The sequence below is a fragment of the Callithrix jacchus genome, chromosome 6, assembly GCF_049354715.1.
Source record: "Callithrix jacchus isolate 240 chromosome 6, calJac240_pri, whole genome shotgun sequence".
NCBI classification, from domain to species: Eukaryota; Metazoa; Chordata; class Mammalia; order Primates; family Cebidae; genus Callithrix; species Callithrix jacchus.
Genome location: NC_133507.1, coordinates 36,404,396 through 36,432,048, shown reverse-complemented (window position 1 = coordinate 36,432,048; position 27,653 = coordinate 36,404,396). Strand labels below are relative to the sequence as shown.

The 27,653-nt window shown below is 41.6% G+C and overlaps 1 protein-coding gene across 24 annotated transcripts in view; it reads right to left on the bottom strand.

Annotated features, from left to right (window-relative positions):
* The window catches only part of SAP130 (Sin3A associated protein 130), an 81,813-nt gene that overhangs the window by 30,078 nt on the left and 24,082 nt on the right, over positions 1–27,653 (bottom strand). For 6 of the 24 annotated variants that reach the window (XM_035304112.3, XM_008998558.5, XM_035304109.3 and 3 more), the window contains exons 8-15: positions 23,361–23,508; positions 23,107–23,197; positions 22,802–22,906; positions 20,082–20,223; positions 16,992–17,113; positions 13,080–13,382; positions 10,210–10,387; positions 2,140–2,244 (exon numbers count right to left, since the gene is read on the bottom strand). In XM_035304112.3, coding sequence (XP_035160003.1) covers positions 2,140–2,244; positions 10,210–10,387; positions 13,080–13,382; positions 16,992–17,113; positions 20,082–20,223; positions 22,802–22,906; positions 23,107–23,197; positions 23,361–23,508 — 1,194 coding nt within the window. The remainder of the gene's footprint in view (positions 1–2,139; positions 2,245–10,209; positions 10,388–13,079; positions 13,383–16,991; positions 17,114–20,081; positions 20,224–22,801; positions 22,907–23,106; positions 23,198–23,360; positions 23,509–27,653) is intronic. The other 18 variants (XM_035304114.3, XM_035304120.3, XM_035304110.3 and 15 more) reach the window with 3 other exon arrangements.

Genomic DNA, 27,653 nt, shown 5'->3' with positions numbered 1-27,653 from the left:
TGAAGGGCAAAGGGTAAAACCGTGGAAGTAGACCTCAACTTAGAGTGTGACAATTCGCCAAGGCTTAGAGGAATTCTCCCTCTGTACTTTAAGTTAGACAATGAGAAAAAGGCAAGCACTCTTCCAACCACTCTTGTGTTTCTAATGCTTTAAATGATACTGTATTAAGAAGATATTAGTTTCACTATTTTTTCATTTTCCCATATATTACAACCCACAGAAAGTAAGTTTTTAGGATTTTCACAAAAGTTTTTAAGAGTCACAGAATAACTGTAACCTTTCCATTAACTACCAAGATCATTTTGCAGCTTCATTTTATATGGTCATTTTAATGTTACTGTACTAATGTGCAAAGTGATAAGCCTAAATTACCTTATGAAAGCCTTGGTTCTTCTTTCCTCTGCCTAACACATTCCAGCATCAAGGAACAAATGGCTTATTCCTTCATGCTCTTCTCAGAGAAGGCTTTTTCTATAAATCACCAACTCTTCCTCTCATTACTTTTTATTCCCTTTACACTGTCTTTCTTCCTACATTTATTATTTCTTCATATCCACTAGAAAGTAAACTGAAAGGGAACAGACACACTACATCTATTTTTGTGACTGCTCCATATCCCCACATCCTAAAATAATACCTGGCACAAACAAGGCATTCATAATTTTTTCTCAAATGCAGTTTTATAAAGAAGTAGATCTAAATATACTAACATGGTAAACTCTTACTGATATAAGTAAAAAGTGCAAAACATAAAAAAATATAATCAGTAAGATCTCCTTTAAGAATGTATCAATTGGGGCAAAGCAAGGTGGCTCACGCCTAGAATCCCAACACTCTAGGAGGCCAAGCCAGGAGAATCAAGAGGTCAAGAGATTGACACCATCCTGGCCAACGTGGTGAAACTTTCTATACTAAAAATACACAAATTAGCTGGCGTGGTTGCATGCCCTGTAGTCCCAGCTACTCAGGAGGCTGAGGCAGGAGAATTGCTTGAACCCAGAGGTGGAGGTTGCAGTGAGCTGAGATTATGTCACTGCACTCCAGCCTGGCGACAGAGTGAGACTCCTTCTCAAAAAGCAAACAAAATCTATCAATCAACATGTAAAGATACTTATCAGAACTGTTATCTTGACCACAGAGGAAGTCTACAGGAAAAAACAAACAAAACCCCAAAACTGTCACCAGTCAACATTATTTTAGGAAGTGGGATTGGCAATGTGGGTGGACAATGAGACAGTAATTTTCACTTTACACATTAAGTATTTTTATATTATCGAATTACTTTTTCCAATATAACATTACTTGCAGAATTAAGAAGAGAAAGAACAAAGGAAAAGCAGGCATTAAATACTGTCATAAGGCCAGGCATGGTGGCTTATGCTTGTAATCCTAGCACTTTGGGAGGCTGAGGCAGGCAAATCACCTGAGGTCAGGAGTTTGAGACCAGCCTGGCCAACATGGCAAAATTCTGTCCCTACTAAAAATACAAAACAAACAAACAAAAAACCAAAAAAAAAAAAGGGGGCATGGTGGCATACGCCTGTAATCCCACCTACTCCGGAGGCTGAGGCAGGAGAATCACTTGAACATGAAAGGCAGAGGTTGCAGTGAGCTGAGATCATGCCACTGCACTCCAGGCTGGGCAACAGAGCAAGACTTTGTCTCAAAAACAGAAAAACAAAAATAAATACCTTCACAATGTCATTTTTGAATGCCATAGCAACTGAGTGTTTGCTGTAAGGCATACACAAAGTGTTTTAAATGTATCATTTTGTTTAAATACCCAAAACGTCTATGAGGTAGATGTTATAAGAATGCCCACTGCATAAATCAGGCAACGGGAATCAGAGAGGTTGAAAAACACGTTCAGGTCATGCCACTAGAAAGTCCATGTAAGTTGGGAGTGGTGGCACACACCTATAATCCCAGCTACTCAGGAGGTTGAGGCAAATTACTCAAGCCCAGGAGTTCAAGGCTGTCAGTGTTATGATTTTCTATGATGGTGGCTGAGAATAGCCACTGCACTCTAGCCTGGGCAACATAACATAGCAACACTAAGTCATGCACGCTTATTAGACTCTCCCCACTGCAACGATGTGTGGTTAAAAGCAAGAGTGGTAAGAACACTTAGGTGCTCACCCTGCAGGCCTAGGTGATCCCGATGTACTCCGCATAGAGCTTTCCACTCGAGGACTAGCAACATCAGGAGGCTGGGGAGGAATGAGGGTTTTCCGAACTGCCATTCTGAAAGAGACAAGAGAAAACCTGAAAAATGGCAGTCCAAGGGCATTAAAGGATAAAAAATACAAGATATACATTTGCCAGACATACCTAGGACAAAATAAAAGCCCTTCACTAAGTATTTTTAAAATGGATTTTTATTGTCTCAGATACCACAGATACATTACCAAAAAAAGCCAAATAGTACCAAAAATCTTAAAACAAAAACAAAAAGATCAGGTCCCTTCCTCATTCGTGCTCATTTCCTGTCAGGCTCCCTCCAGGAAGCAACCATTAGGACTCTTTCAGCCACTGCTTCTAGCATGCCACATGTCCTTTCTACTTAATGTTATTAACAATAAAATCCATATTAAGTGTTCACAATCATTATTACACCTATGGTGTTTATAAAGACTGGGAAGCCAAGTGAAAAAACCTGATCCAAGAAGAGTCGAAGATCTATTGTGTTGTGCAGCAGAAAGGCTATGTAAGGCACTGACAGAGAATTAACCAACAGGTTAGCACTATGAAGATATGAGCAATCGACATGTTCAGTTTTGGTAGGGTGGTAGGAACAAATAGTTGACAGTGGGTTTGAGAGAAAATAACTAGACAAGAATATACCACTTTGCAACACTTAATCACCAATGGATCTGGATACTGATCATCAGAGACACTAACATCTCAAAAAGGGTGAACATCAGACATCATGTGTCTTCTGGTAAGAGACTCAATCACCAAATTATGAAGTAGTCTTGCCACAGAAGCAATAAAAAAAAGAGAAAAATCAGACCAAACTTTTAGAGTCAAATAACAACTTACAGAAAATGTGGAGGACAGAACAAGTGAAATTACACTATGGGTACAGTCAGTTGAACTAAGTTCTTCAAGAAGATATATGTAAATCTCAATCTTCAGTCCTTGTGAATGTAACCTCACTTGAAAAATCAGCCTTTGCAAATGTAATCAAGGATCTCTTATTTTGAGATCCTTGATTACATTTGGATGTAGATCTCTGGATATAGAGTTTAAGATCCAGTGACAAGGGCTGGGCGCGGTGGCTCACGCCTATAATCCCAGCACTTTGGAAGGCCTAGGCGGGTGGCTCATGAGGTCAAGAGATCGAGACCATCCTGGTCAACATGGTGAAACCCCGTCTCTACTGAAAATACAAAAATTAGCTGGGCATGGTGGCGTGTGCCTGTAGTCCCAGCTATGGGAGGCTGAGGCAGGAGAATTGCTTGAACCCAGGAGGCAGAGGTTGCGGTGAGCCAGGATCGCACCATTGTACTCCAGCCTGGGTAACAACAGCGAAACTCTGTCTCAAAAAGAAGATCCAGTGACAAGTATCCTAGTAACAGAAAGGGAAGGGAGATTTGAGACACAGGTACCAGGGCAAGGCCAAGTGGCGAGGAGGCAGAGATTGGGGTGCTGTGCCTGCAAGCCAAGGAACACAAGGGTCAACCGCAGCCACTGGCAGCCAGCACGAGGAGATTCTCCAGAGAACCTCTGGGAGGAACCGAACCTTATTATGCCTTCATTTCAGATTTCTAGCTACTAGCAGTGAGGCAAGATCACACCACTGCACTCCAGCCCACGCAACAGTGAGAGACTGTCTCAAAAATAAACAAACAAAAAACAACTTGTGCGACATTTCAGACCACTGGAAACCTAAACAATGACTGACTATTTGATAGTAAGGGGTTACTAGTTTTTTAATGTTATGTATCTCTCCATAGGAATATGCTGAAATACATACAAATGAAATGACATGGTATCTAGGAATTGCTTCAAAATATTATAGGAAGGGGTAGCTAAGCATACAGGTGAAGCAAAATTGGCCAAGAGCTGATAAGCTGAGAACTGAAGTTCGGCGACAGGCAAATATTCAAATTTTTTCTTTCTTTTTTTTTTTTTTTTTTTGAGACGGAGTCTCACTCTGTTGCCCTGGCTAGAGTGCAGTGGCACGATCCAGCTCAAGCGATTCTCCCATCTGTCTCCCAAGTAGCTGGGATTACAGGCACCTGCCACCACACCCTAGCTAATTTTTGTATTTTTAGTAGAGACAGGTTTTCACCATGTTGGCCAGGCCAGTCTCGATCTCCTGACCTCAGATGATCACTCTACCTTGGCCTCCCAAAGTGCTGAGATTACAGGTTGAGCCACCGCACCCGGCCACAAAATTTTCTCATGTTTAAAAATAAGGATAAAAGTTAAAAAGGAAGATCAACTGCACTGCTGCCACGCCCCACTTGCCGCCCACACTGGTCAAAAATTAACCAAACCAAAAACATATTTAAAAAAAAGACAGAACCTAATGAGAAACATCACTATAAACCAATGGAATGACCAAACTCACAAAGACTGCCCAGAACAAGGGCTGAGGTGTTGATGAGGATGAAATAATGATTACTCCTGGTGAGAGTGTAAATGGGTAAAACCACGCAGAAACCAAACCTATGAAAGTTTAAAATAAGCACATCCTATGACAAAGCAAATCCCTCAGTATTTAACAGAACTGTACTCACGCATGAATCAAAAGTCATGCACAAAAATGTTCACAATATCATTACAGGCAAAACATGGAAGCAACCCAAAACATGGATAAACAAACCACAGTACTGTTATATATGGTATTTTACACAACAATAAAAAAATTATCATCAAGGCCAGGTGCTCATGCCCATAGTTCTAGTACTTTGGGAGGCTGAGCTGGGAGGAATGCTTGAGCCCAGGAGTTCAAGACCAGCTGGGGCAACATGGTGAAATCCCATCTCTACTAAAAATACAAAAACTGAGGTGGGAGGATCACCTAAGCCTGGTGAGGTAAATGCTGCAGTAATCTGTGAGCATGCCACTATACTCCAACCTGGGCAAAATGAGACCCCATCTCAAAAAAAAAAAAAAAAAAAAAGTACAATCACATGCAATAATACAGATGAATTACATAAAACCAAGTTTGAAAGTCAGACCCACACATGAAAAATGCACAATATATGATTCTATCTATCCACTGGTTAATGACCTTTGGGAAAAGATGTTGGTAACATTGCTTCTTGACCTATATTGTGGTTGGCTACTGTTTATTTTATTTTGAGACTATACATTGATATCTGTGACTTTTTTTTTTTTGAGACAGAGTTTCGCTCTTGTTACCCAGGCTGGAGTGCAATGGTGCGATCTCGGCTCACCGCAACCTCCGCCTCCTGGGTTCAGGCAATTCTCCTGCCTCAGCCTCCCGAGTAGCTGGGATTACAGACACGCGCCACCATGCCCAGCTAATTTTTTCTATTTTTAGTAGAGACGGGGTTTCACCATGTTGACCAGGATGGTCTCGATCTCTTGACCTCATGATCCACCCGCCTCGGCCTCCCAAAGTGCTGGGATTACAGGCGTGAGCCACCGTGCCCGGCCCTGGTATCTGTGACATTTTTATATACTTCAATACAAATGATGAAAAGGAGACTGACTGAAGACCTGGACACAGCAAATACAATTTGTTTTTACAAATTAGAGAAAAAAAATTTAGGGTGGTGGGTGGTAGACGGTAGAGCAAAGTGAGCTCAACAGAAGGATATTGTAGACAGATGAAATGACAGCATGTTTTTATACTGTTTATGTGAATGATCTACTAACAAGAAGAAGCTGAGGCTTTGTGGGGGAGGAAGAAGAACTAGAGCATCATTCCTGAATAGGCAAGAAAGGAGACAAGGCACTTTGGAGAGGAGCCCAGAGAGCTTGTCTGAAGGAACAGACAGGAGGCAGGACACGGGGTACTACCACTGTAAGTATTATAGATGTGATAGCTGCAGACTGTGGAAGTTGTCTTTTGATTGTTTTCTTTTTCTCAAAAAAGGAGCAAGTCTGTTGACTAACAAGGAAGACAGAAGAGGCCTGGGAGTTCTGAGAAGGAAATGTAAAATGGTTATCTGGAGCTGTGTAGGAGAGGATACTCTGATGGTCTGCTGTAAGATCCTAGTGCATCTGTGAGGCTAAGCAAGACCAGCTGGCAAGGTGGCTTTCCCTGTCACAATCTGCTGTACATGTGCCAGCACAAATGAAGCAGAAAGTTGGATTTAAGTCTGATTTTGACAAAGTGAAGTGGGGCATGGGGTAAGGAAATGACTGCAAGTGATCACAGACCCTGAATCACGAAGAGCAGAGAAAGAGACCATGAGAAGCAGTGAGGAACATGATAAGGTGGATCAATGGACTGCAGGCTGCTGGGGGTCCCCTCTGGAGCTGGAGTTCCGCTGGGAGGGAAGTGGGAAGAAAGAAGGTGGGCTAGGGGAATGGGAGCACAGGGACAAGGTCAGGAAGGCTTATTGAACTTATGCGCTAAATGCCCACACCAGTGGGGAGGGTGGAGGCAGGAGAAGCGTTCAAGCACCTGATGGGCCAGGGAGCTGGAAGATCATTTCTGATCATTAAAGGTGAAGACAGGGTGCTACCATCACTAAAAAGTGCCAGGCATCATGTCCTTCCAAAAGGCATACAGATACACCTGCAAAATCTAATGTGACTCTCTCAGCCTCTGAATCTGCCCTGCTCAAAGCCATATGGTGCTACTGAGCACATGAAATGCAACTTGGGAACAAAATATTTAATGTTATTTCATTTGAACTAATTTGAATTTTACAATGGATACTCAATCCATTGTAAAATTGAGAAATGTTTTATTATCTGGAATAACTTGGCTATTTAAAAATCTACTGTTTCAACTGTAAATTTTATGAAACTTAAATACAAATCAAGTGCTTCTGAGGAGAAATGATCCGAAAATGGCAGCTGAGGCATGACAAGGACATCTAGCCTCCCTCCAGGCTGAGTCACAGTAGGGATGTGGAGGAGAGGCAGGGACCACTTCTGCAGGGCAAGTTGAGTCCCTGAGGAAGAGCCAGGTTTAAAGCAAGAAGGTGTGGATAAAGTAGAGACAAGGGCACTGGGGTGGGGACTGCAGTGTCACATGATGACTGTGAATTACAGAGGGCACAGTACAAGGGTCTTTGGGAGGAAGTATGGGAGAAGCAGGCACATCTTTTTGTCTCCAGTGTTGCAAAATTTCAAAATACTGGCCTGAGTTTATTGTATCCATTGAATACTGTGCAGAGCACTTCGGTAATAAGGAAACTCATTTCTTTCAGTTTTGGTAATTTTCTATTACTCTGTAACTCGTCACTTTGTAATGATCCCTATTCCTTTTCTCTGAATTTCTCTTGCTGAAACCCATTACCTGGAGGCTGGATTTCCTGAACTGGTTCTTTTTCTTGTCATTTTAAATTTTCTCCTGTGCTTTTCTCTAATTTTCTTGTCTTTTTGTTCCATGTTTGATATTTCTTCAACTTTCTCTTCCAATTCTTCTCCTTCAATTTCTGCTATCTCATTTCAGGACCAGTTCTTTTCTCCTCTGCATGTTCTTTTTACATAGCACTGTGTTACTGTTTCATGAATGCAACTTTTTCTTTAGTCTTTCTGAAGTCATCACGGATAGTTCTTGCTTACCTTGTTCATTTGTTTTGTGTTTTATTCTCCCTGCCTAGCGTCTACATCTTCCAAGGTGCACTGGGCATGTATTTATTGTGGTTTCTGTCTTTCACCGTTAGAGGTGCCCTCAGATATCTGCCTAGCATTGGTTATATGTTCATGATTAAGAGTGGGGGTGCAAAGAAGAGGGACTGAAATGCTGGCTGGGAGCTCTGAGCTTTGGAAGGGCATGAGGTTCACTGTAGGGTAATCTAATCCTGTCCTTAGGGAAGCCCTAGTGTCAATATTTTTAGAGCTTCCCCTTGGGCTGGGTAGACTCCCCAGAAGGAAAGTAGAGTTCTCTTCTCATTTTCTATCTAGAATCAAGTTCACCTGCCAGAGTTCTATCAGCTAAAAGCAGGGAGTGGACTGGGAAGTGTTCAGCTTTCCATACACACACAGTCAGCCGCAATCTCCTTCTGGTAAAATTCTCATGACCTCCACAGCACTGGGTGATCCTAGTGGACCACCTGCAGAGTTTGAACTTTCAGGCTCCTGCTAAAGGCAGGAAGGGGCAGTATACCACATGGCATGGGTAGAAAATGGGATTCTGGGCTCTAACTTTAACACTTTTCAAATGCAAAGGTTTTAACTGATCCTCCTTAGAAGAGAGAGCCCCTTCCTTCACCCCCAGGATCTGCCTGTTGTTGGTCCTTTTGAAGATTTTCCAATTTTAAACGAGGATGGCTCTCAACTTTCCCCTATGCAAGCTTCATATTTAGCTTTCTCACAGCCAGGACACCACTGCAAGATAGTTTGCTTCCCAGCTTCAGTACTTAGTTGCTACTATGTCCTCTCCCGTTTTCCCCATCCTTGTGTGTTCACAACTCTTTTGAAAAAGAGTTATATAGGGTTTTGAGAGTGAGAGATTTAGATGTGTGTAATCCATCTGTAATCTTAACTAAAGGCTTTGCCTTGTGTTTTTACTAATAAGGTAACTTTGTCACAGACTGACTTATCCTTTAAAAAATACTGAGTATTCCTAATAACAAAGATAGATAGAAACTCCGGTCTATGCATAGCAATGTACAAATGAAAACCCTGCATGGACCCTAGTACCAGTAATCTAAGTTTGTACTTGCATTAGTATTTTGATATTGATGCTATTAGCTCAGCTGAGCCACAGAAACTCTGCTCTCTGAAACATGACTGCTCATCTTCCACCTCCAGAATGGTTAACCTGAACAGCACAGCACATACCTTCCTGCCTATGATCCACCAACTGAGAAGCTTACATGCAACACAAAACACTATCTGCTACTAAATATGAGCCTTACTGCACTTCAGAAATTGCTTGCCCACAGTGACAAGGAAGAGGAGTAGGGAAGAGCTGGGAAGGGAGGGGCGGGTCCCTGGTGAGGGCTCGACCCTCAGCCTGTGCCCACAGATCTAGGTGAAGATAGGCATTTTTTGTTTTCCCGCCTAAATGCTGCATTTCCCAAGACCACCCTGGCCTGCCACACCCCCATCCTGTGCCTATAAAAACCTCTAAGACCCTTGCAGGTAGGCACACAAGTGGCTACACTTCAAGAGGAACATACTGGCAAAAGAAGACACAAGTAGCTGAATGGCAAGAGGACATCAAGGGGAGCATGCCGGCGGAAAAGCACATGACACACACTGGCATGCCACGAACCGGCAGGCCACCAACTGGCAGAACGACGCGGAGTTTGGCCAGGCCAGTCAGAGGAAAGCCTGGGCCGCCTGGCCCAACTCCAGGGAAAAATTATCTCCCTTCTGGCTCCCCCATCTGCTAGAGCTACTTTTACTCAATAAAACCTTGCACTGATTCTCCAAGCCCATGTGTGATCCCATTCTTCCAGTATACCAAGGCAAGAACCCTGGGATATAGAAAGTCCTCTGTCCTTGCCATAAGGCAGGAGTCTAATTGAGCTGGTTGATGCAAGGGGCCTATGGACGGCTAAACTAAAAGAGCACCCTGTAACACACACCCACTGGGGCTTCATATGTAAACATTCACCCTAGATACTGCTGTGGGGTTGGAGCCCCAAAGCCTGCCTGTCTGTATGCTCACCCTAGAGGTTTGAGCAGCAGGACAATGAAGAAGCAAGCCACTCCCACTGTTGCACGTCCTGTGAGGGGGACAAGGAAACTTTTCCCTTTTAAACAGCAATGATTCATGCTGAATGAAGTATATGTATGAGTTAATGTAACTACCTACACAAGCCCAAGAATTAATTATAAGCTATTTTAAAGGTTCTATGATTGAACTTCCAGAACTAGAGCGAATTACAACAGTATGCAACAGATGCTTACAAACTAATATCCCACTGACTCCAGGATTTGTAAGATCTGGCAGTCTAAGCTGGGTAAGGCTCTACTGAATAATCCTGTCATAGAAAGAGAGAGACGAGTTTGATACTAGCATTAGATATGAGTGCTTATTATGTATACCAGTTACATCCAGAACCACAGGTGTCATTTGGAACTACTAGGTCTACTCACCCATCTGTGGCAGGTTTCTTCCGGAGTATGCTTGGCCTTGGCGATGAGCCCTGGGCAGGAGCGTTGGTGCTAGCGCTCTGGCTGTGGGTCTGCACCACGGTTGTTGCTGCTGGAGCAGCACTGAATGGATTGCTAATGGGGTTGGCCACAATTGTGGCTCCATCTGCCAACACCACTGCTAGAGGAGAAAGGCAACAGGAAAGAACATTGAAAAGAGAGAAACAGAAGAAACAAATGCTGCAGAAGAAATAAGTAAAAGTGATGAGACTACTAGAATTGGGTATCCATGTTCTAACCGTCCAATTTCAAATTGATAAGAGACAGGAGCACTTCATCTGACAAAGAGCAGATAGCCAAGTGGGAGCAGTTACCAGTCTACTGATGCATGATCCATACCATTATTTTTTTCTTTTTTGAGAGAGAGTCTTGCTCTTTTGCCCAGGCTAATAAAGTGCAGTGGTGTGACTCATACCATTATTTTTTCTCTTTTTATTTTTTAGAGATCTTGCTCTGTTACCCAGGCTGGAGTGCAGTGGTGTAATCATCTCAGCTCACTGCAACCTTTGCCTCCCAGGTTCAAGCAATTCTCCTGCCTTAACCAACCAAGTAGCTGGGATTACAGGTGGGCACCACCATAGCTGGATAATTTCTGTATTTTCAGCAGAGATGGGGTTTCACCATGTTGGCCAGGCTGGTCTCAAATTTCTGACCTTAAGTGATCCACCCACCTCGGCCTCTCAAAGTGCTGGGATTACTGGTGTGAGCCGCTGTACCTGGCCCATACCATTATTTTTTCTTTGTTCTCTAATCATTTCCTAATTACTAATAAATAAGGTGAACAAAGTATACAGTGTAAGTACAGTCTCTCACTCTACTAGTTACTTTACATTCTTTACTCATATAATTCTTATCATCATTGTAATTCCCATTTTAGAGAAAAGAAAACTAACAGGAAAGGCTTAGTAAAAGAGCCACAAACAGAAAACATCATCTACTAGCCTGATAGTATGCTCTAAAGTACATTTCAAGAAATATACTCATTCAGTTTTTGTAAAATATCAGTATCTCTCAACCCCCAATAATGGTGCCATCCCCAATCTATCCTTAGAAACACATTCAACTAACAGATATTTTAACTATACACTTAAAGTTAGCATCGATATTGGTGAGCATGAGATCATAATCAGAAAATATCCATGTTTGACAGTTTTTGACCTATACATATGGCGATTTCATAGAAGTCAACTTAATACCACGGGTTTTCTAGCAGGTACCCTTAGATGTAGCACACCATTCTACCAGGTGGGTCATTATGGGTAAATTACATCTCTATCAGTCATGTCAAAATAAAACATCTGAGAGACTTTGATTAAATAGTTCAATTCAAGGTCTACAGAACAATTAAAATTCATAGCTCCAGCCCAGCATAGCGGCTCACGCCTGTAACCACAGCACTTTGGGAGGATGAGACTGGAGGATAGGATAGCTTGAGCTCTGGAGTTTGAGACCAGCCTGGGCAACAAGCAATATCCTGTTTCTACAAAAAATAAAAAATAATTAGCTAGAAATGGTGGCATGTACTTATAGTCCTTGTTACGTGGGCGTCTGAGGCGTAAGGACTGCTTGAGCCCTGAAGGTCAAGACTACAGTGAGCCATGACTGTACCACTGTACTCCAGCTGGGCAACAGAGCGAGTGAGACCTTGTCTAAAAAAAGATCAGCACCTTGGCTGAGAAACAGCCATCTTTTTAAAACTATATCAGACTGGGCATGGTGGCTCATGCCTATAATCCCAGCACTTTGGGAGGCCGAGGTGGGTGGATCACGAGGTCAAGAGATCAAGACTATCCTGGTCAACAAGGTGAAACCCCGTCTCTACTGAAAATACAAAAATTAGCTGGGCATGGTGGTGTGTGCCTGTAGTCCCAGCTACTCAGGAGGTTGAGGCAGGAGAATTGCTTGAACCCAGGAGGCAGAGGTTGCACTGAGCCCAGATCGTGCCATTGCACTCCAGTCTGGGTAACAATAGCAAAACTCGGTCTCAAAAATAAATAAATAAATAAAACTATATCAGAGAAATGGCTAATTAATAATAATCCAAGTACATGGAATCTTAAATTCAGCTGAAAAGAGAAAAATAACCTGGCTGGTGTGATGGCTCATGCTTGTAATCCCAGCACTTTGGGTGGCCAAGGTGCGTAGATTGCTTGAGCCCAGGAGTTTGAGATCAGCCTGGGCAATATGGCAAAACTCTGTCTCTATTAAAAATACAAAAATTAGCCAGGCGTGGTAGCTTGCACCTACAGTCCCAGTTATTTGGGTGGTTGAGGTGGGAGGGTCACTTGAATCCAGGAGGATCACTTGAGTGCAGTGAGCCAAGATCACACCACTGCACTCTAGCCTGGGTGACAGAGTGAGACTAAACAAAAAATCTAAAATCTAAAAAAATCTAAATACAGTGACTTATTCCATTTTTCAAAATGCTAGTCCACTAGTATTTCTTTTTAAGCATTCATAATATTAGCTAACATCAGCATAAGATTTTATAGCTTTATATACAACTCTGAAGAAAATTTTCAATGAGAACGCTACTTACAAGGTGAATTTTTTCCCTCACCTAGAAGCTTTTAATAAAGATAACACTTCTGACTATGTGCAAATGAATACTAGGCTATTCATCTATACTATTTCTAACATTTACAGTGACCCTGAAACTAAGTAAGTTCTAAGCAACTCATATTATTAATACACAGAAAAAACAAAGGCCTAGAGAAATTACAAGACCACAAAGCCAGTGGCAGAAAAAGGATTTAAATTCAAATGTTATCTCTTTTTTCTAAACCACCTGCTATGCAAAAATTTAAAATTACCTGAAGTCTTTCCTTCAGGCTGAGGCTGCTGAGTACCCATTGGTGCAGGCTGAAGCCCTTGTGTGTTGATTGGGGTTGCTGAGTGAATTCCCTGTGTGCCAAGTGGTGCGGGCTGTATCCCTGGGGTCCCGATGGGGGCCGGCTGGATGCCCTGGGTACTGATGGGCGCTGGCTGGATCCCTTGAATATGTCGAGCATGCGATGCATCTACCGTCATCAACTGCATGGGGTTTAGGTGGACCGTAGACGCTACCCCCACACCAGTCTGAGCTGTGATGGCAGAGTTTGGAGCCTGAGCTGAAACTAAAAATGATGCAAAAGGTGACTATAAGAAGGTTAGCCTCATTCCACACAGTCTACATAAAGTGAGAAACACCGAAATAAAAACAGATTTATTCTACTGTATAATATCTAAATCCGCGGTTTCAAAAATCAACAGTTACTTGAAACTTGATATACCTGGGATTGTTATTTCCTTTCACTTCCTACCAATATGATGTTGTCTTTCTACAGATTATTAGAAATATGATTAAAACAAGAAAAAAGGCAATCAGCTATTGAATTGCAAATATTAGCCAGGCAACCATGCTAAATAATTAATATAAAACGTCAGAAATACACCCTGAGGTCCCAGGTCAATGAACCTCTGCTTTCATTGATAGGGCCACTATCACAGGCAGTTCTGAAATACGGTAGTATGAATTTCAAATGGCATGTATCTGCCAGAAAGAGAGAACGAGTAAGTGTCCTGTGTTCTACAAAGCAAATACCCCATCTACTGTATGTATCAAACAAACAAACAAAAAGAGTGAAAACAAGAGCATTCACAGAAAGCAACAAAAAAGGAGAAACTTCTCCCTATCTGTGGAAAGAAAATAAAGAGGACTTTCTGCTTAGTCATCAAACGAGTAGGAACTTGTTTTCAAAGGTATTTAAATACCTTATACTTGTAAGATACCTTTTCCGTAAATAATCAAATATCCTACTATGTTTGAAATTTTAGTCAGGACTGTTCAATGGCATATCAGGTCACTCGTGCAACTTTAAATTTTCCAGTGGCTACAATAAAAAAGTAAAAAGAGCCCGATGTGGTGATTCGTGCCTGTGATCCCAACACTTTGGGAGACTGAGGTATGAAGAATGCTTGAACCTAGGAGACTGAGACCAGCCTGGGCAACATGGCAAGACCACATCTCTATAAAAAATTAAAGAATTAGCCTAGCATCATAGCATGTGCCTGTGGTTCCAGCTACTCAGGAGGTTGAGATGTGAAGATCCCTTGAACTTAGGAATTTGAGGAGGCAGTGAGCTATGATCACACTACTGCACCCCAGCCTGGGTGACAGAGAAAGACTCTGTCTCAAAAAAAAAAAAAAAAAAAAAAAAAGTAAAAAGAAACAGGCCAGGCACAGTGGCTCATGACTGTAATCCCAGCACTTTGGGGGTCCAAGGCAGGCAATCATTTGAGAGCAGGAGTTCAAAACCAACCTGGTCAACAGGGTGAAACTCCATCTCTACTAAAAATACAAAAATTAGCTGGGTGTGGTGGCACGCGCCTGCAGTCCCAGCTACCTCGGACACTGAAGCAAAAGGATTGCTTAAAGCTGGGAGGTGGAGGTTGTAGTGAGCCAAGACCATACAACTGCACTCCAGCCTGGGCAACAGAGTGAAACTCCATCTCAAAAAAAAAAAAAAAAAAGAAAAAAGAAACAGGTCAAATTAATTGTGAGCACATATTTTATTCAATATATTCAAAATATTACCATTTCAATGTGTCATTAACAAACTTTTTTTTCTGAGACAAGGGTCTCACTTTCTTGCCCAGACTGGAGTGCAGTGGCATAAACGACATGGCTTACTGCATCCTCAACCTCGTGGGATCAAGCAATCCTTCTGTCTCACCCTCCCAAGCAGCTGAGATGATAGGCATGCACCACCATGCCTGGCCAATTTTTTTATTTTTGGTAAAGATTAGGTCTCATCTAGCTTGATGTCAAACTCCTGGGCTCAAGTGATCCTTCCTCCTCAGCCTCCCAAAGTGTTAGGATTTGAGCCACCGTGACAAGCCTAAAAATTCTTAACAAGATATTTTACATTCTCTTTTCCATACTACGTCTTCAAAATGTAGGGTGTATTTTACTCTTTGAGTACATCTAAGTTCAGATACTGAATTTTTATCAGAAATGTTTAATCTGTATTTTGATTTCATAAAGCCTACAATTGAAAAAGTAGTTTTACATTCCTAAGTTGTCCAAATATATGTGAAATTTCTCGAAATTAAATAAAATTAACAATTGAGTTTTTCATGTACATTTAACCGACGTCAAATGCTCTGTGGCCACACGTGCCAGTGGCTGCCATACAGCACCGTGTAGCAGGAGGGTAATGTACACAATCCAGGCAACAATAATGCTTTTTCTTTTTTTTTGTAGATAGGCCCTCACCTTGTTACCTAGGCTACAGTGCAGTAGTGCCATCATGGCTCAATCCTCCCACCTCAGCCTTCCCAGTAGTTGGGACTTAAAGGCATGCACCACCATGCCCAGCTAATTTTTTAACTTTTTCTAGAGATGGGGTCTCCCTATATTGCCCAGGACAGTCTCAAACTTCTGGGCTCAAGTGATCTGCCCACCATGGCCTCCAGAAGTGCTGGGAGCATCAGCCATGGTGCCCAGCCCCAGTTAATAAGGCTTTTTTTTTTTTGAGACAGTCTTGCTCTGTCACCCAGACTGGAGTATAGTGTCACCATCACAGCTTAAAGCAGCCTCTACCTCCCAAGTTCAACTGATTCTCCTGCTTCAGCTTCCTGAGTAGTGGGGACTACAGGTGCCCACCACCACGCGTAGCTAATTTTTCTTTTTTTTTTTTTTTTAGTAGAGTGGGGGTTTCACCATGTTGGCCAGGCTGGTCTTGAACTCCTGACCTTATCCGCCTGCCTCAGCCTCCCAAAGTGCTGGGATTATAGACATGAGCCACTGCGCCTGGCTGGCAATAGGCTTTCTGATACCCAGAGTGACTTGAGGGTCTTACAGGAAAAGATTACACAGACTCTGACATTTAAGGATTGTTTTTCCTGGATTAGCAAAAAGAACACTGTTTACACATCATGATGGTGAGAAGAGAACATAACTAGACTAAAAAAATATATATAGTCGGTATATCAAACCTCTGTGACAAGAAATTTATCTATATAACAAACCTGCCCAAGTGTCACTGAACCTAAAAGTTTTTATTATTTATTTATTTATTTTTTTGAGACGGAGTTTCGCTCTTGTTACCTAGGCTGGAGTGCAATGGCACCATCTCGGCTCACCGCAACCTCCACCTCCTGGGTTCAGGCAATTCTCCTGCCTCAGCCTCCTGAGTAGCTGGGATTACAGGCACGCGCCACCGTGCTCAGCTAATTTTTTGTATTTTTAGTAGAGACGGGGTTTCACCATGTTGACGAGGATAATCTCAATCTCTTGATCACCTCGTGATCCACCTGCCTTGGCCTCCCAAAGTGCTGGGATTACAGGCATGAGCCACCGCGCCCGGCCGAACCTAAACGTTTTTATAAATAAACCTTTATAAATTAAAAAAAATACAACCAATATTTACATAAAATAATGGAAACCCTATAAAAGTACTACTCTATTCATTGTAACTACTATCATTTTAAGGAGTAACAAAAATTGTTAACATGATTATCCTCAGGGTGGCATAGTACTATGCAAATATTGCTAATGAGTAACAACCTTTTATAGACCAAAAAAGATGATGATTTAAGACCTTAAAGCTTCACATTTTAACTGAATCTGAAAGCAAAAGCTGAAATAATTAATCTCACATAGAAATAACCGTAATCAATTTCTAAGTCATTGTTGGCAAAAATTAAAATGTGAAAAGGCATCTTAAAAGCAGGGCTCATACCTGGATATTGTCGGATAGTGGACACAGAACTGGTGATTGGGGTGTAGGTGTGTGCCGCCAGTGGGTATGCAGAAGGCGGATAAGTTGGCAAAAAATATTGGAACTGAACGGGAACAGACGGTCTAGAGATAGAACAGATGATAGCAAACAGAATGGTCATTTTCTTCTTTACCTTCAAATGATCCTATCCCCCAGATCCTCTTTCTATCCTTCAGAACTGCCAAATGAGCTTCACCCAAATTGTGTCCCAAACAAACTCTTACATCACGGTACACACACCAAGAATACAAAACTAAAAAAAAAAAAAAGTGGATACTATAAATACCTATATCAATAAATGTAAAAACATAGATAATATTCTCTGGCTGATTTTTGAGAATAAGTCTGAAAAACAATTCACAAAGACTCAGTAATTAAATCTTCTCTACTCAATTCCTCATAAGCCACAATAAACTCAGACTGATTTACTGGCCAATTTTATTAAAAATACATAAAACGACTAATTCCAATTTCATTCGAACTGCTTTGGAAAATGAAAAGAAGAAATGAGATCCAACTTATTTTTATTATTTTAGAGACAGGGTGTTGCTATGTGCCCAGGCTGGAGTGTAGTGGTTATTCACCAGCGCAGTCATGGCACACTACAACCTTGAACTCCTAGGCTCAACCAAGCCTCCTGCCTCAGCTGCCTAAATTCTGGGACTACAGGCCACTGTACCTGGTTCCTAGTTTATTTTTTGAGCTTCATATAGCCTTGATACTAATATTAGAACAAGAGAATATAATAAAAGAAAGATTATAAACAAATCTAATTCACTACAACAAAAATCCTATATAAAACTGAATTAAGAACCATATAAAGTTAAATACATCATGACTGAATAAAGTTTATCCCATAAAGAGAAATGCTTCAAGATGAGAATGTCTATTCATGTTTTTGATAATTTAAAAAGAATAATTTAAAGCATAAAAGATAAAAATATTTGATAGCATTCAATAGTTATTCATGATATAAATACCTAAGAAAATATGAAGTAGGCCAGGTACAGTGGCTCATGCCTGTAATCCCAGCAGTTTGGGAGACTGAGGTGGGCAAATCACTTGAGCCCAGGAGTTTAAGACCAGCCTGAGCACTTTCGAAGGCTGAGGCAGGCAGATGACTTGAGGTCAGAAGTTCAAGACCAGTCTGGCCAACATGGCGAAACCCAGTCTCTATGACAAATACAAAAACTAGCCAGGTATGGTGGCACACACCTGTAATTCCTGTTATTCAGGAGCCAGAGGCACAAGAATAGCTTGAACCTGGGAGGCAGAGAATGCAGTGAGCCGAGACTGCACCACTGCACTATATAGCCCGGGCAAAGGAGTGAGACCTCATCTCTACAAAAAAATTTAAAATACATAGCCAGGCATGATGGCATATGCCTGTAGTCCCAGCTACTTGAGAGGCTGGGGTGGGAAAATCATTTGATCCCAGAAGTCAAGGCTGCACTGAGTTATGATGGTACCTCTGCACTCTAGCCTGGGCAACAGAGCAAGACCCTGTCTCAAAAACAAAACAAAGAAACAAATGGGAAAATGGTAAGACCCCTTTGCCTTCCCCCAAAACTGCCCTTACTTGTAGGCAAAATAAACATGTACATAGACAATTTATAAACATTTAGAGAATAACATTTATAGAGCTAATAGAAGTATTCAACAAGGTAGATGGACATAATATCGATGTATTAAAATCTGTAAGCAATCCTAGACACAAATGATCGAATTAGAATCCTTCACAATAACCTGATTTTGAAATTACTTTGTATACACTGTATAGGGTGCTTTATGGGAGAGGCAGATACAAACATGGAATGGGGGATGCTATGGGGTTGAATTAGAGGTATCAGCATGAACTCAAATGTTCTTAAAATATTATTTACTTCCTACCTCTGCCTGCTCAAATGGCCTAGAAGAATGACAAATCATGGCAACAAGCAGGGTTAATACCCAGATCTTGGTTTGTAAGTGACAAAAGGGCTCCTTGGAGGAACAGCAGATTTCAGGGCCCAGACAGATAAAGTTCAACAGGAATCTGGACTATCTCATGATGGAAAATAAGGAAAGGCTAGAATGGAGGGGATGTGGCAAAATCCATAGAATTAGACAGAAAGAGCCCCCAAGGACCAACTGAAATCATTTGAGCACCAAAATAGATGACAGCAATGGATTCTAAGAATGAATAAAAGCAAATCTACAAGCCTGAGCCAATGAAAAAACAATAAAATGATCCGACATAATAAATAAATAGGGGTGGATAAGAGAGTTTCTTTACATCAGAATGCCAGCTAATATACATAGACAACGCATTAGACAGAAAAACTCACTATTTTGTAACTTTCGATTCAGCCAGGAATTTAGGTCTGCAACTACTGAATGAATATTTACTGGAGAACAGGATATTTATACTCAGATATTTCCATACAGATTGTTTACAAAGGGAAAAACATGCTTTTCCAGTAGAAAAAACCAGCAAACATCACTTTTGCTAAGTAATGAATGTTAACATAATCAATACAGGAAAAACAGACAGCATGAGCTCTCTGATGGAATGGGAAGAACACACTGCTTACCTGGTATAACCTGAATGTAACCATGAGGAAACAATATGACAGTATCAAATTCCCCAAAACACCCGACCTCTCCACACTCTTCAAAAATATCCATGAAAAAAAGAGAAGAGGGAGCTTGGACTCCTTTCAGATAGCTGTACCGAGGTGATGTCAGAGAATGTTTTTACTCTTCTGTGCTACAAATTGAGGTACTTATGGATAAATGGCCACAATGCTGCAACCTTTGCTCTCAAAATGGTCAAAAAATATTAAACACACAAAACCAAAAATATGAATACTAGAACATCCACCAAAAGGAGACTGATTTGAAAAAAATCATGCTTAAAAAAGGAATTATACAAAGTGTAATTTTCAGGGGAAAATCTGAAAACATGAGTAATAAATACAGGCCATATTTGTGGGTTATTTTGTTTTATGCTGATAAAGCAGGATGATTAATGACACAGTGAGGCAGAATAACCAACACACGGCCTCCTACCTGTTGTCACTTCGTGTTTCCATGGCCACAGGATTGGGAGAGGCCCGATGTCCGGAGATGGGAATCAGGCTGCTCCTTTCGGCAGGGTAGTCAGGCTGGATCCGAGGAGAAGTGTGTGTGATCTGCTGGGGCACCACCTTGGCTGTAAACAGTAAACGCCAATTCCATGACCACTCTACAGTTGTTTTTTGGCATACCAAAACATTCTTGGCTAGCAGCAATTTTATGAAAGCAAACAAAATAAGCCTGGATTTTTAATCAAAACCAAAAATGAAAAATAAGTACATAAAGTTCAACAGAATTATTTCAACCCTATCATTCACTGATATATTCCTATAGTTATTAAAGCAAGGTTCAACATTAATACTTATACAAAGACAGCAGTGACCAGGCTCTTTTCTCCTCATCTGGCTTTTTAATGACCTGTTTTTAAAAGGAGTAAATTGTTTAAAAAGTAAATAGGCCAGGCATGGTGGCTCACACCTATAATCTCAGCACTGTGGGAGGCGCTGAGGTGGGAAGATCACTTGAGTTCAGGAGTTCAAGGCTATAGTGAGCCATGACTGCACCACTATACTCCAGCCTCAGTTACAGACTGAGACCCTGTCTCAAAATTCGTAAACAAACAAAATTTTGGGTTAAAAAATGGAAAAACCTTAGATTCTACTCTAGGTCCACAGATAATTATAAAACATAGCTAATTAGCAATGAGAAGACCAATTTAATTCCCAAGTCTGTTTCTTTACCTATAAAGAAGGCTTCTTTTTAGATCACTTAATAATTTCTAAGATCCTTTGAATGTCCTGCGATTTTATGTAATACTTCAGAGTAAAATCAAAATCAATAATTAGAGTTTCCTTTTTTTTTTTTATTTTTTTTTGAGACGGAGTTTTGCTCGTTTACCCAGGCTGGAGTGCAATGGCGCGATCTCAGCTCACCGCAACCTCCGCCTCTTGGGTTCAGGCAATTCTCCTGCCTCAGCCTCCTGAGCAGCTGGGATTACAGGCATGCACCACCATGCCCAGCTAATTTTTTGTATCTTTAGTAGAGACGGGGTTTCACCATGTTGACCTGGATGGTCTCGATCTCTTGACCTTGTGATCCACCCGCCTCAGCCTCCCAAAGTGCTGGGATTACAGGCTTGAGCGATTAGAGTTTTCAAATTCAATCTGAGGCTCCAAATGTGTACTCCTTTAAGACTTGCAATCCAATTTTGTATGGAAGTTATAGCTGAACTAGAATACACTTAACACTATTCTTTATAGACCTATTTATTAACAGTATGCCTGGGAATTCAGAAAGAAAAGCTGTGATCTTTTCTTTCTTATTCTGTCTTATCAGGAATACAGAGGGACCCCTTCCATCTGTGTAAAAACCCAAGTTATGCCAGTGAGAGGCACATTAACAACAGAGACTAGACTAGGAGGATACCAATATATTACCTTAAATTCAGAGCATTTAACATCAAAGGTAAGCTGCACAGACCAGCTGTGATGCCCAGCCAGCTCCTATGGGAAGCAGCCGGAGAAGTTTTTGCAAGGTGATAGCAGAGATGCCCATCTGACCACTGAAGATTGCATCTATTGGCCAATGCAGAGAGAAGCTGGCATGATAGGTTTTCCATCAGCGAGGTAAGCAATGAGGGTGGTGAGCAGGGGGCAACTAAGCCTTGCTTTTTCACTGAGGCCAATAAAAGGCAGGAGAAAATGATGCTTCCAATAGGAATAAAGCTGCCATATGACAGGGTAGCTAACCAATTGTTGGTGGTCAGACACACCCCACCCCTTGGCCATTAGTTTAAATCTGCTTGTTTTCTAATTTAAAAAGCCATATAGGCTGGGTGCAGTGGCTCATGCCTGTAATCGAAACACTTTAGGAGGCTGAGGCTGGCGGGTCACCTGAGGTCAGGAGTTCAAGACGAGCCTGGCAAACATGGTGAAACCCGGTCTCTACTAAAAAGGCAAAAATCAGCTGGGCATGGTGGTGCACACCTGTGATCTCAGCTACTCAGGAGAATTGCTTGGACCTGGGAGGCAGAGGTTGCAGTGAGCTGAGATCATACTACTGTACTCCAGCCTGAGACAAGGAGCAAGACTTCATCTCAAAAAAAAAAAAAACCCCATACATTTTCAATAATCAAATAAAAACCAAGGGACTATGAAGTACAGAAAACATTAAGTCTGTTATAATGCTATCTCTAAAACCTATTTTCTGAATAATGTGATCATCAGATTTTGCTTTCTATAATTCTGAGAACATGGTCACATGTTGACCAGAACATGGAGAAAATAAGACTGGTATTCTATTGGAATAGAGACAAAAACCTTATGCTTGTAATTTATCAGGCTCTTTTTCTCTGAGCCAACATAGTCCTAATAAGAATAGCTGAATTCAGATTTAACATCACCTGGAGAGGGAAAGCTCACTTGGAAAAAGCCACTTAGGTGATTTTAATACATATGCTCTACTTCCCAACTTGAAAATCAGGGATCTAGGGTTGTATCAGGTTTCCCTTCTCAACTCAGCTACCTTTCTTAAGAGAGATCCTATTATAATACAGAAATATTGGGGTTAGCATAAAAGAAATTAAAAGTCATATTCAATGTTGCTTTGAAAATCAACGATTGTAAAAATCAATACTAGCCATCAACATGAAGGCCGAGTCAGAGGAGCTACACCACTCCCTGTAAGCTTCTGTCTGAAGGCAGCATGCCACTTACCAACTGGGATGTTTGAGGTGGTCACAGCAGTCGCATGGGAGGAATGGGAGGGCACTGTCATGGTAACAATGGTACTTGTGGGAGCTTGCGTGTGTGACACAGATCCTGAAATAAAGGAAATTCTTTCACAATAACTTCTCTGCTTACGTTACAGATTCTCAAAACCCTGGGAAAACTCTTGGAAAAAGTTAAAAGAATTTCTAGCCCATTGTTTTTCTCTGAGTGAAGGTGAGAAATAAAAAATTAACCCACCACTGTTGCCTCCTTTTTCCCCAGTAGAAGGAAGAGCAGGGCTATGAACTTACCAGCTGTAGTCGCTGAAGGAATGGTGTTGGTTGCCAAAATAGGTGCTACTGTGGCTGCAGCCACTGGTGTGCCAGTACTGAATATCGTTTTCTGTGAGGGAAACCCCACAACACAGTTATAAGAATGTTATCCACTGCATCCAGGCTAAACACAATCAATGCCTTCAGTATTGCCAGGCCCTCTGCACATTTTGCACATTTTTGGTTTTATCCAACAAAGTAGTACACAAGTGGTTCTCCACCTTTGGTTTTACCTGAGCCATGGTATGAAGCTGCTGTTTTGGCGTCCCTAATGCAGGGTGAGATGGTAGTGTGATTCTTGTTGTGACATCCCGTGACTGGGCGGGACGCTGAATACTAATTGCTGCAGATGGTGGATGCTGGATAGACAAAGTTGGCCTACTGAAAAGATAACAAAGACACAATGCAGACAGACAAGGCCATTTATGATTTTTTGCTCGGTTACAGTCATGCAAGTTATACTTTTTCATAGGTCTATGAAGTTCAGAGTTAAACCAAGACTTGGTCTTTAATCACACCAATGACGCAAAAGGCTCACTGAGTTTGTCTCGATTTAAAAGGCATCAGTTTGTATCACAAACGAAATAAAGTAACCCACAAGTTATTCTCAGTATCCTTGATGTAGTTAATCAATACTCCATAACAAACTTAAATTGATATCATTATAATAATTGCACCTCAGATCAGGTGTGGTGGCTCACACGTATAGTCACAGTGCTTTTGGGGGCATCAAGGGCTTGTGCCCAGGAAGTCAAGGTTACAGTGAGCTATGACTGTGCCACTGCACTCCAGCCTGGGGGAGAGAGTAAGACCCTGTCTAAATAAAAAAATAAAATAAAATAATTGCACTTAGAACTCTCTGGATAAATCTGAAAATATATTATAAATTTTTATGCTATAAGTTTTTGACAAATTTCCTCAAGAAATATCACAGACAATTTTGATTAACAGCAGCTTAAACTATGACCCTTGAAGCACAGACCTTCCTCCCAATTTTATATCATTCCTTACCAAATGTAAGAACACTCTTGAAATGATAAAGTTACAGTTATGACTGCCTCAGGATTGGAAGGGAAATCAACAGAGGATGCCAAATTAATTGGTAGCAAGCTACTGAAATAGCAACACTGGCAAGAGAATTTGACAATATAACAAAGTTGGCTATTCAAATCAGAGGGAAGGCAACATGTGGCAGCTCACACTGGTAATCCCAGCAGGAGGACCCCTTGAGCCCAGGAGGCCGAGGCTAAAGTGAGCTGTGATTGCACCACTGCAGTTCAGCCTGGGCTGCAGGGTGAGACCCTGTCTCCAATAAAATAAAATGCCAAAAAATCACTTCAAGTGACAAACACATTGCCACTCTGATTAGTGGGATCTAGCCCAAGGACAAAAAGAGCTGTGTAGTTAGTTACTTAGTATTCTTATTGTTAGTAGTAATTTACAAAAAGCAAGAGGTTAATTTATGACAAATGAACAAATGATACAGGTGCTTCTTTTTTTAAAAAAAATACTTTATACTATGTTTTTACTGCACCTTTTATATACAAATACCACAGTGTCACAACTGCATATGGTATTCTGTATAGTAACAGGCTGTATAGGTTTACATACTAGGAGTGATAGTTGTAGCATCGTAGCCTTGGTGTGTAGTAGGCGACACCATCTAGGTTTGTGTTAAGTATACTTTATGATGTTTGCATGTCAAAACTGCTATCTATTCATTTTTCAGACTGCATCCCCTTCATAAAGCAATGAATGAGTGTAAAATCTTAGAAAGCAAAAAAAAAAAAAAGTGCAACGTTACATTTCATTTGTAAATGAATGTATCCAATACATTCAGTATGTATCCACTACCAGTGGAGGAGTGAAAAAAAAATTTTTTTTTTTGTTTTCTTTTTTTAATTTTTTTTTTGAGACAGAGTCTCACTCTGTTGCCAGGCTGTTGCCAGGCTGGAGTGCAGTGGCATGATCTCAGCTCACTGCAACCTCCACTTCCCAGGTCCAAGCAATTATCCAGGATTATCCTGCCTCAGCCTCCCAAGTAGCTGGGACTACAGGCATGCGCCACCACACCCAGCTGACTTTTGTATTTTTAGTAGAGATGGGGTTTCACCATGTTGGCCAGGATGGTCTCAATCTCTTGATCTTGTGATCCAACTGCCTTGGCTTGCCAAGGTGTTGGGATTACAGGTGTGAGCCACCACAGCTGGCCAAAAATTTTTAATTAATATAAGATTTTAAAACAGGTGGTGGCTCATGTCTGTAATCCCAGCATTTTGGGAAGCTGAGGCAGACGGATCACCTGAGGCCAGGAGTTCAAGACCAGCCACGCCAACATGGTGAAACCCCATCTCTACTAAAAGCACAAAATTAGCTGGGTGCAGTGGTACAAACCTTTAGTTCCAACTACTCCAGATGCTGAGGGAACAGAATCGCTTGAACCTGGGAGGCAGAGGTTGCAGCGAGGTGAGCTTGCACCACTGCACTCCAGCCTGGGCAACAGAGCAAGACTCTGTCTCAAAAATAAATAAATAAATAAATGTAAACAAAGAGCAAAGTATCAGCAGAAAGACATGACTATCTTTACTGTATTGAGTACCTCTGTCCCCAGAAAAAGCCCAAAAGCAATGACACACCAGAAACAATGAACACCTCTAACACCCAGAACTTGGGTTATAAATACTACTCTCCACTAAAAAGAACCAAGGAGAATTGGCTGATTTGAAAACTAATAAAAACAGGAGAAAGCCTGAGACATCATGTATCAGAAAGGATAAAGTACTCAAAGGCTAACGGGAGTCATCAAAAGGAAACTCGGGCCAGGCCTGGTGTAATGGCTCATGCCTCTAATCCCAGCACTTTGGGAGGCCAAGGCAGGCAGATTGCTTGAGTTCAGAAGTTCAAGGCCGGCCTGGACAACATGGCAAAATTCCACCTCTACTAAAAATACAAAAACTAGCTGGGCATGGTAGCACACACCTGTAGTCTCAGCTACCCGAAGCAGGAGGATCCCTTGAGAGCCCAGGAGGGAGAGGTTACAGTGAGCTGAGATTGTGCCACTACATTGACAGATGACACCCTGTTTAAAAAAAAAAAAGCAAAAAACAAAAAACAAGACCCTTGAGCCAGCTCAAAGGGGGTCTCATTAGCCCAATTTGGAGCACTGGGAGAAAAAGAAAGAGACTTTGATTAAAACATTTTGGGCCAGGCATGGTGGCTCGCGCCTGTAATCCCAACACTTTGGGAGGCTGAGGTGGGCAGACTGCCTAAGGTCAGGAGTTCAAGACCAGCCGGGCCAACATCTATCTCTACCAAAAATAAAAAAAAATAAGCCAGGCATGGTGGTGCACACCTGTAATCCCAGCTACTTGGAAGGCTAAGGCAGAAGAATCACTTGAATCCAGGAGGCAGAAATTGCAGTGAGCTGAGATCATGCCACTGCACTCCAGCCTGGGTGACGGGAGCAAGACTCCATCTCAAAGAAAAAAAAGAAACAACATTTTGAGGCTGGGTACAGTGGGTCATGCCCATAAACCCTAGCACTCTGGGAGCTGAGGCAGGACTGCTTGAGCCCAGGAATTTGAGACCAGCCTGAGCAACATGGCAAAGCCCAGTCTCTACAAAAAGTAAAACAATTAAGCAGGCATCTTGGTGCACACTTATAGTCCCAGGTACTCAGGAGGCTGAGGCAGGAGGACAGCTTGAACCCCAGAAGTCAAGGATGAGCTGTGATTGCGCCACTACAACCTTGACCTCTGGGGTTCAAGCTGTCCTCCCACCTCAGCCTCCTGAGTATCTGGGACTATAATTGTGCGTCAAGATGTGATTCAGCCTGGGTGACAGAGTGAGACCTTATGTCAAAAACAAAAGACAACAGCAAAAAAAACCCACTCTGAATATTTAACCTCTATAGTTCCACAGGAACCCACCCACACACACCAAAAACAGAGGGATTAAGTAAGGTCATTCAGAAAGTACTCCCTATTCTGTTGTCCTAATCACCATATTACAGGTTGAGTATACCTTATCTAAAATATTTGGGATGAGAAGTGTTTCAGTTTTCAGAATTATATACTTATTGGCTCAGCATCCCTAATCCAAAAAATCAGAAATGCTTCAATGAACATTTCCGTTGAGTGTCATGTCAGTCCTCAAAAGTTTCAGATTTTGGTGTACTATGGATTTTGGTTTAGGGATACCAAACTGTGTACTTCTCCCACTGATCAATTTTTTTTCTTGTTAATAACCTGAAAGGCAACTCCACGGATAGAGCACCAATTCGGTGATCTGACATCTACAGAAAATATAGGGGTTAAATTATAACCAGAGTTGTGATTATCCTCCAGTGTTCAGATGGGTCCTTGCATGACTGACTTATTTGCAGGACAATGGTATTGCAGGCAGAGACTGCCAGCGTAGAATGTTTTCCTTCTCCTCTCAGATAATAGCAAGGAAAACGAAAAAGAGAAATACAGTACCCTCCTTTTGCAAAATTAGGAGACATCTGAACCTCAAACCACAGGACA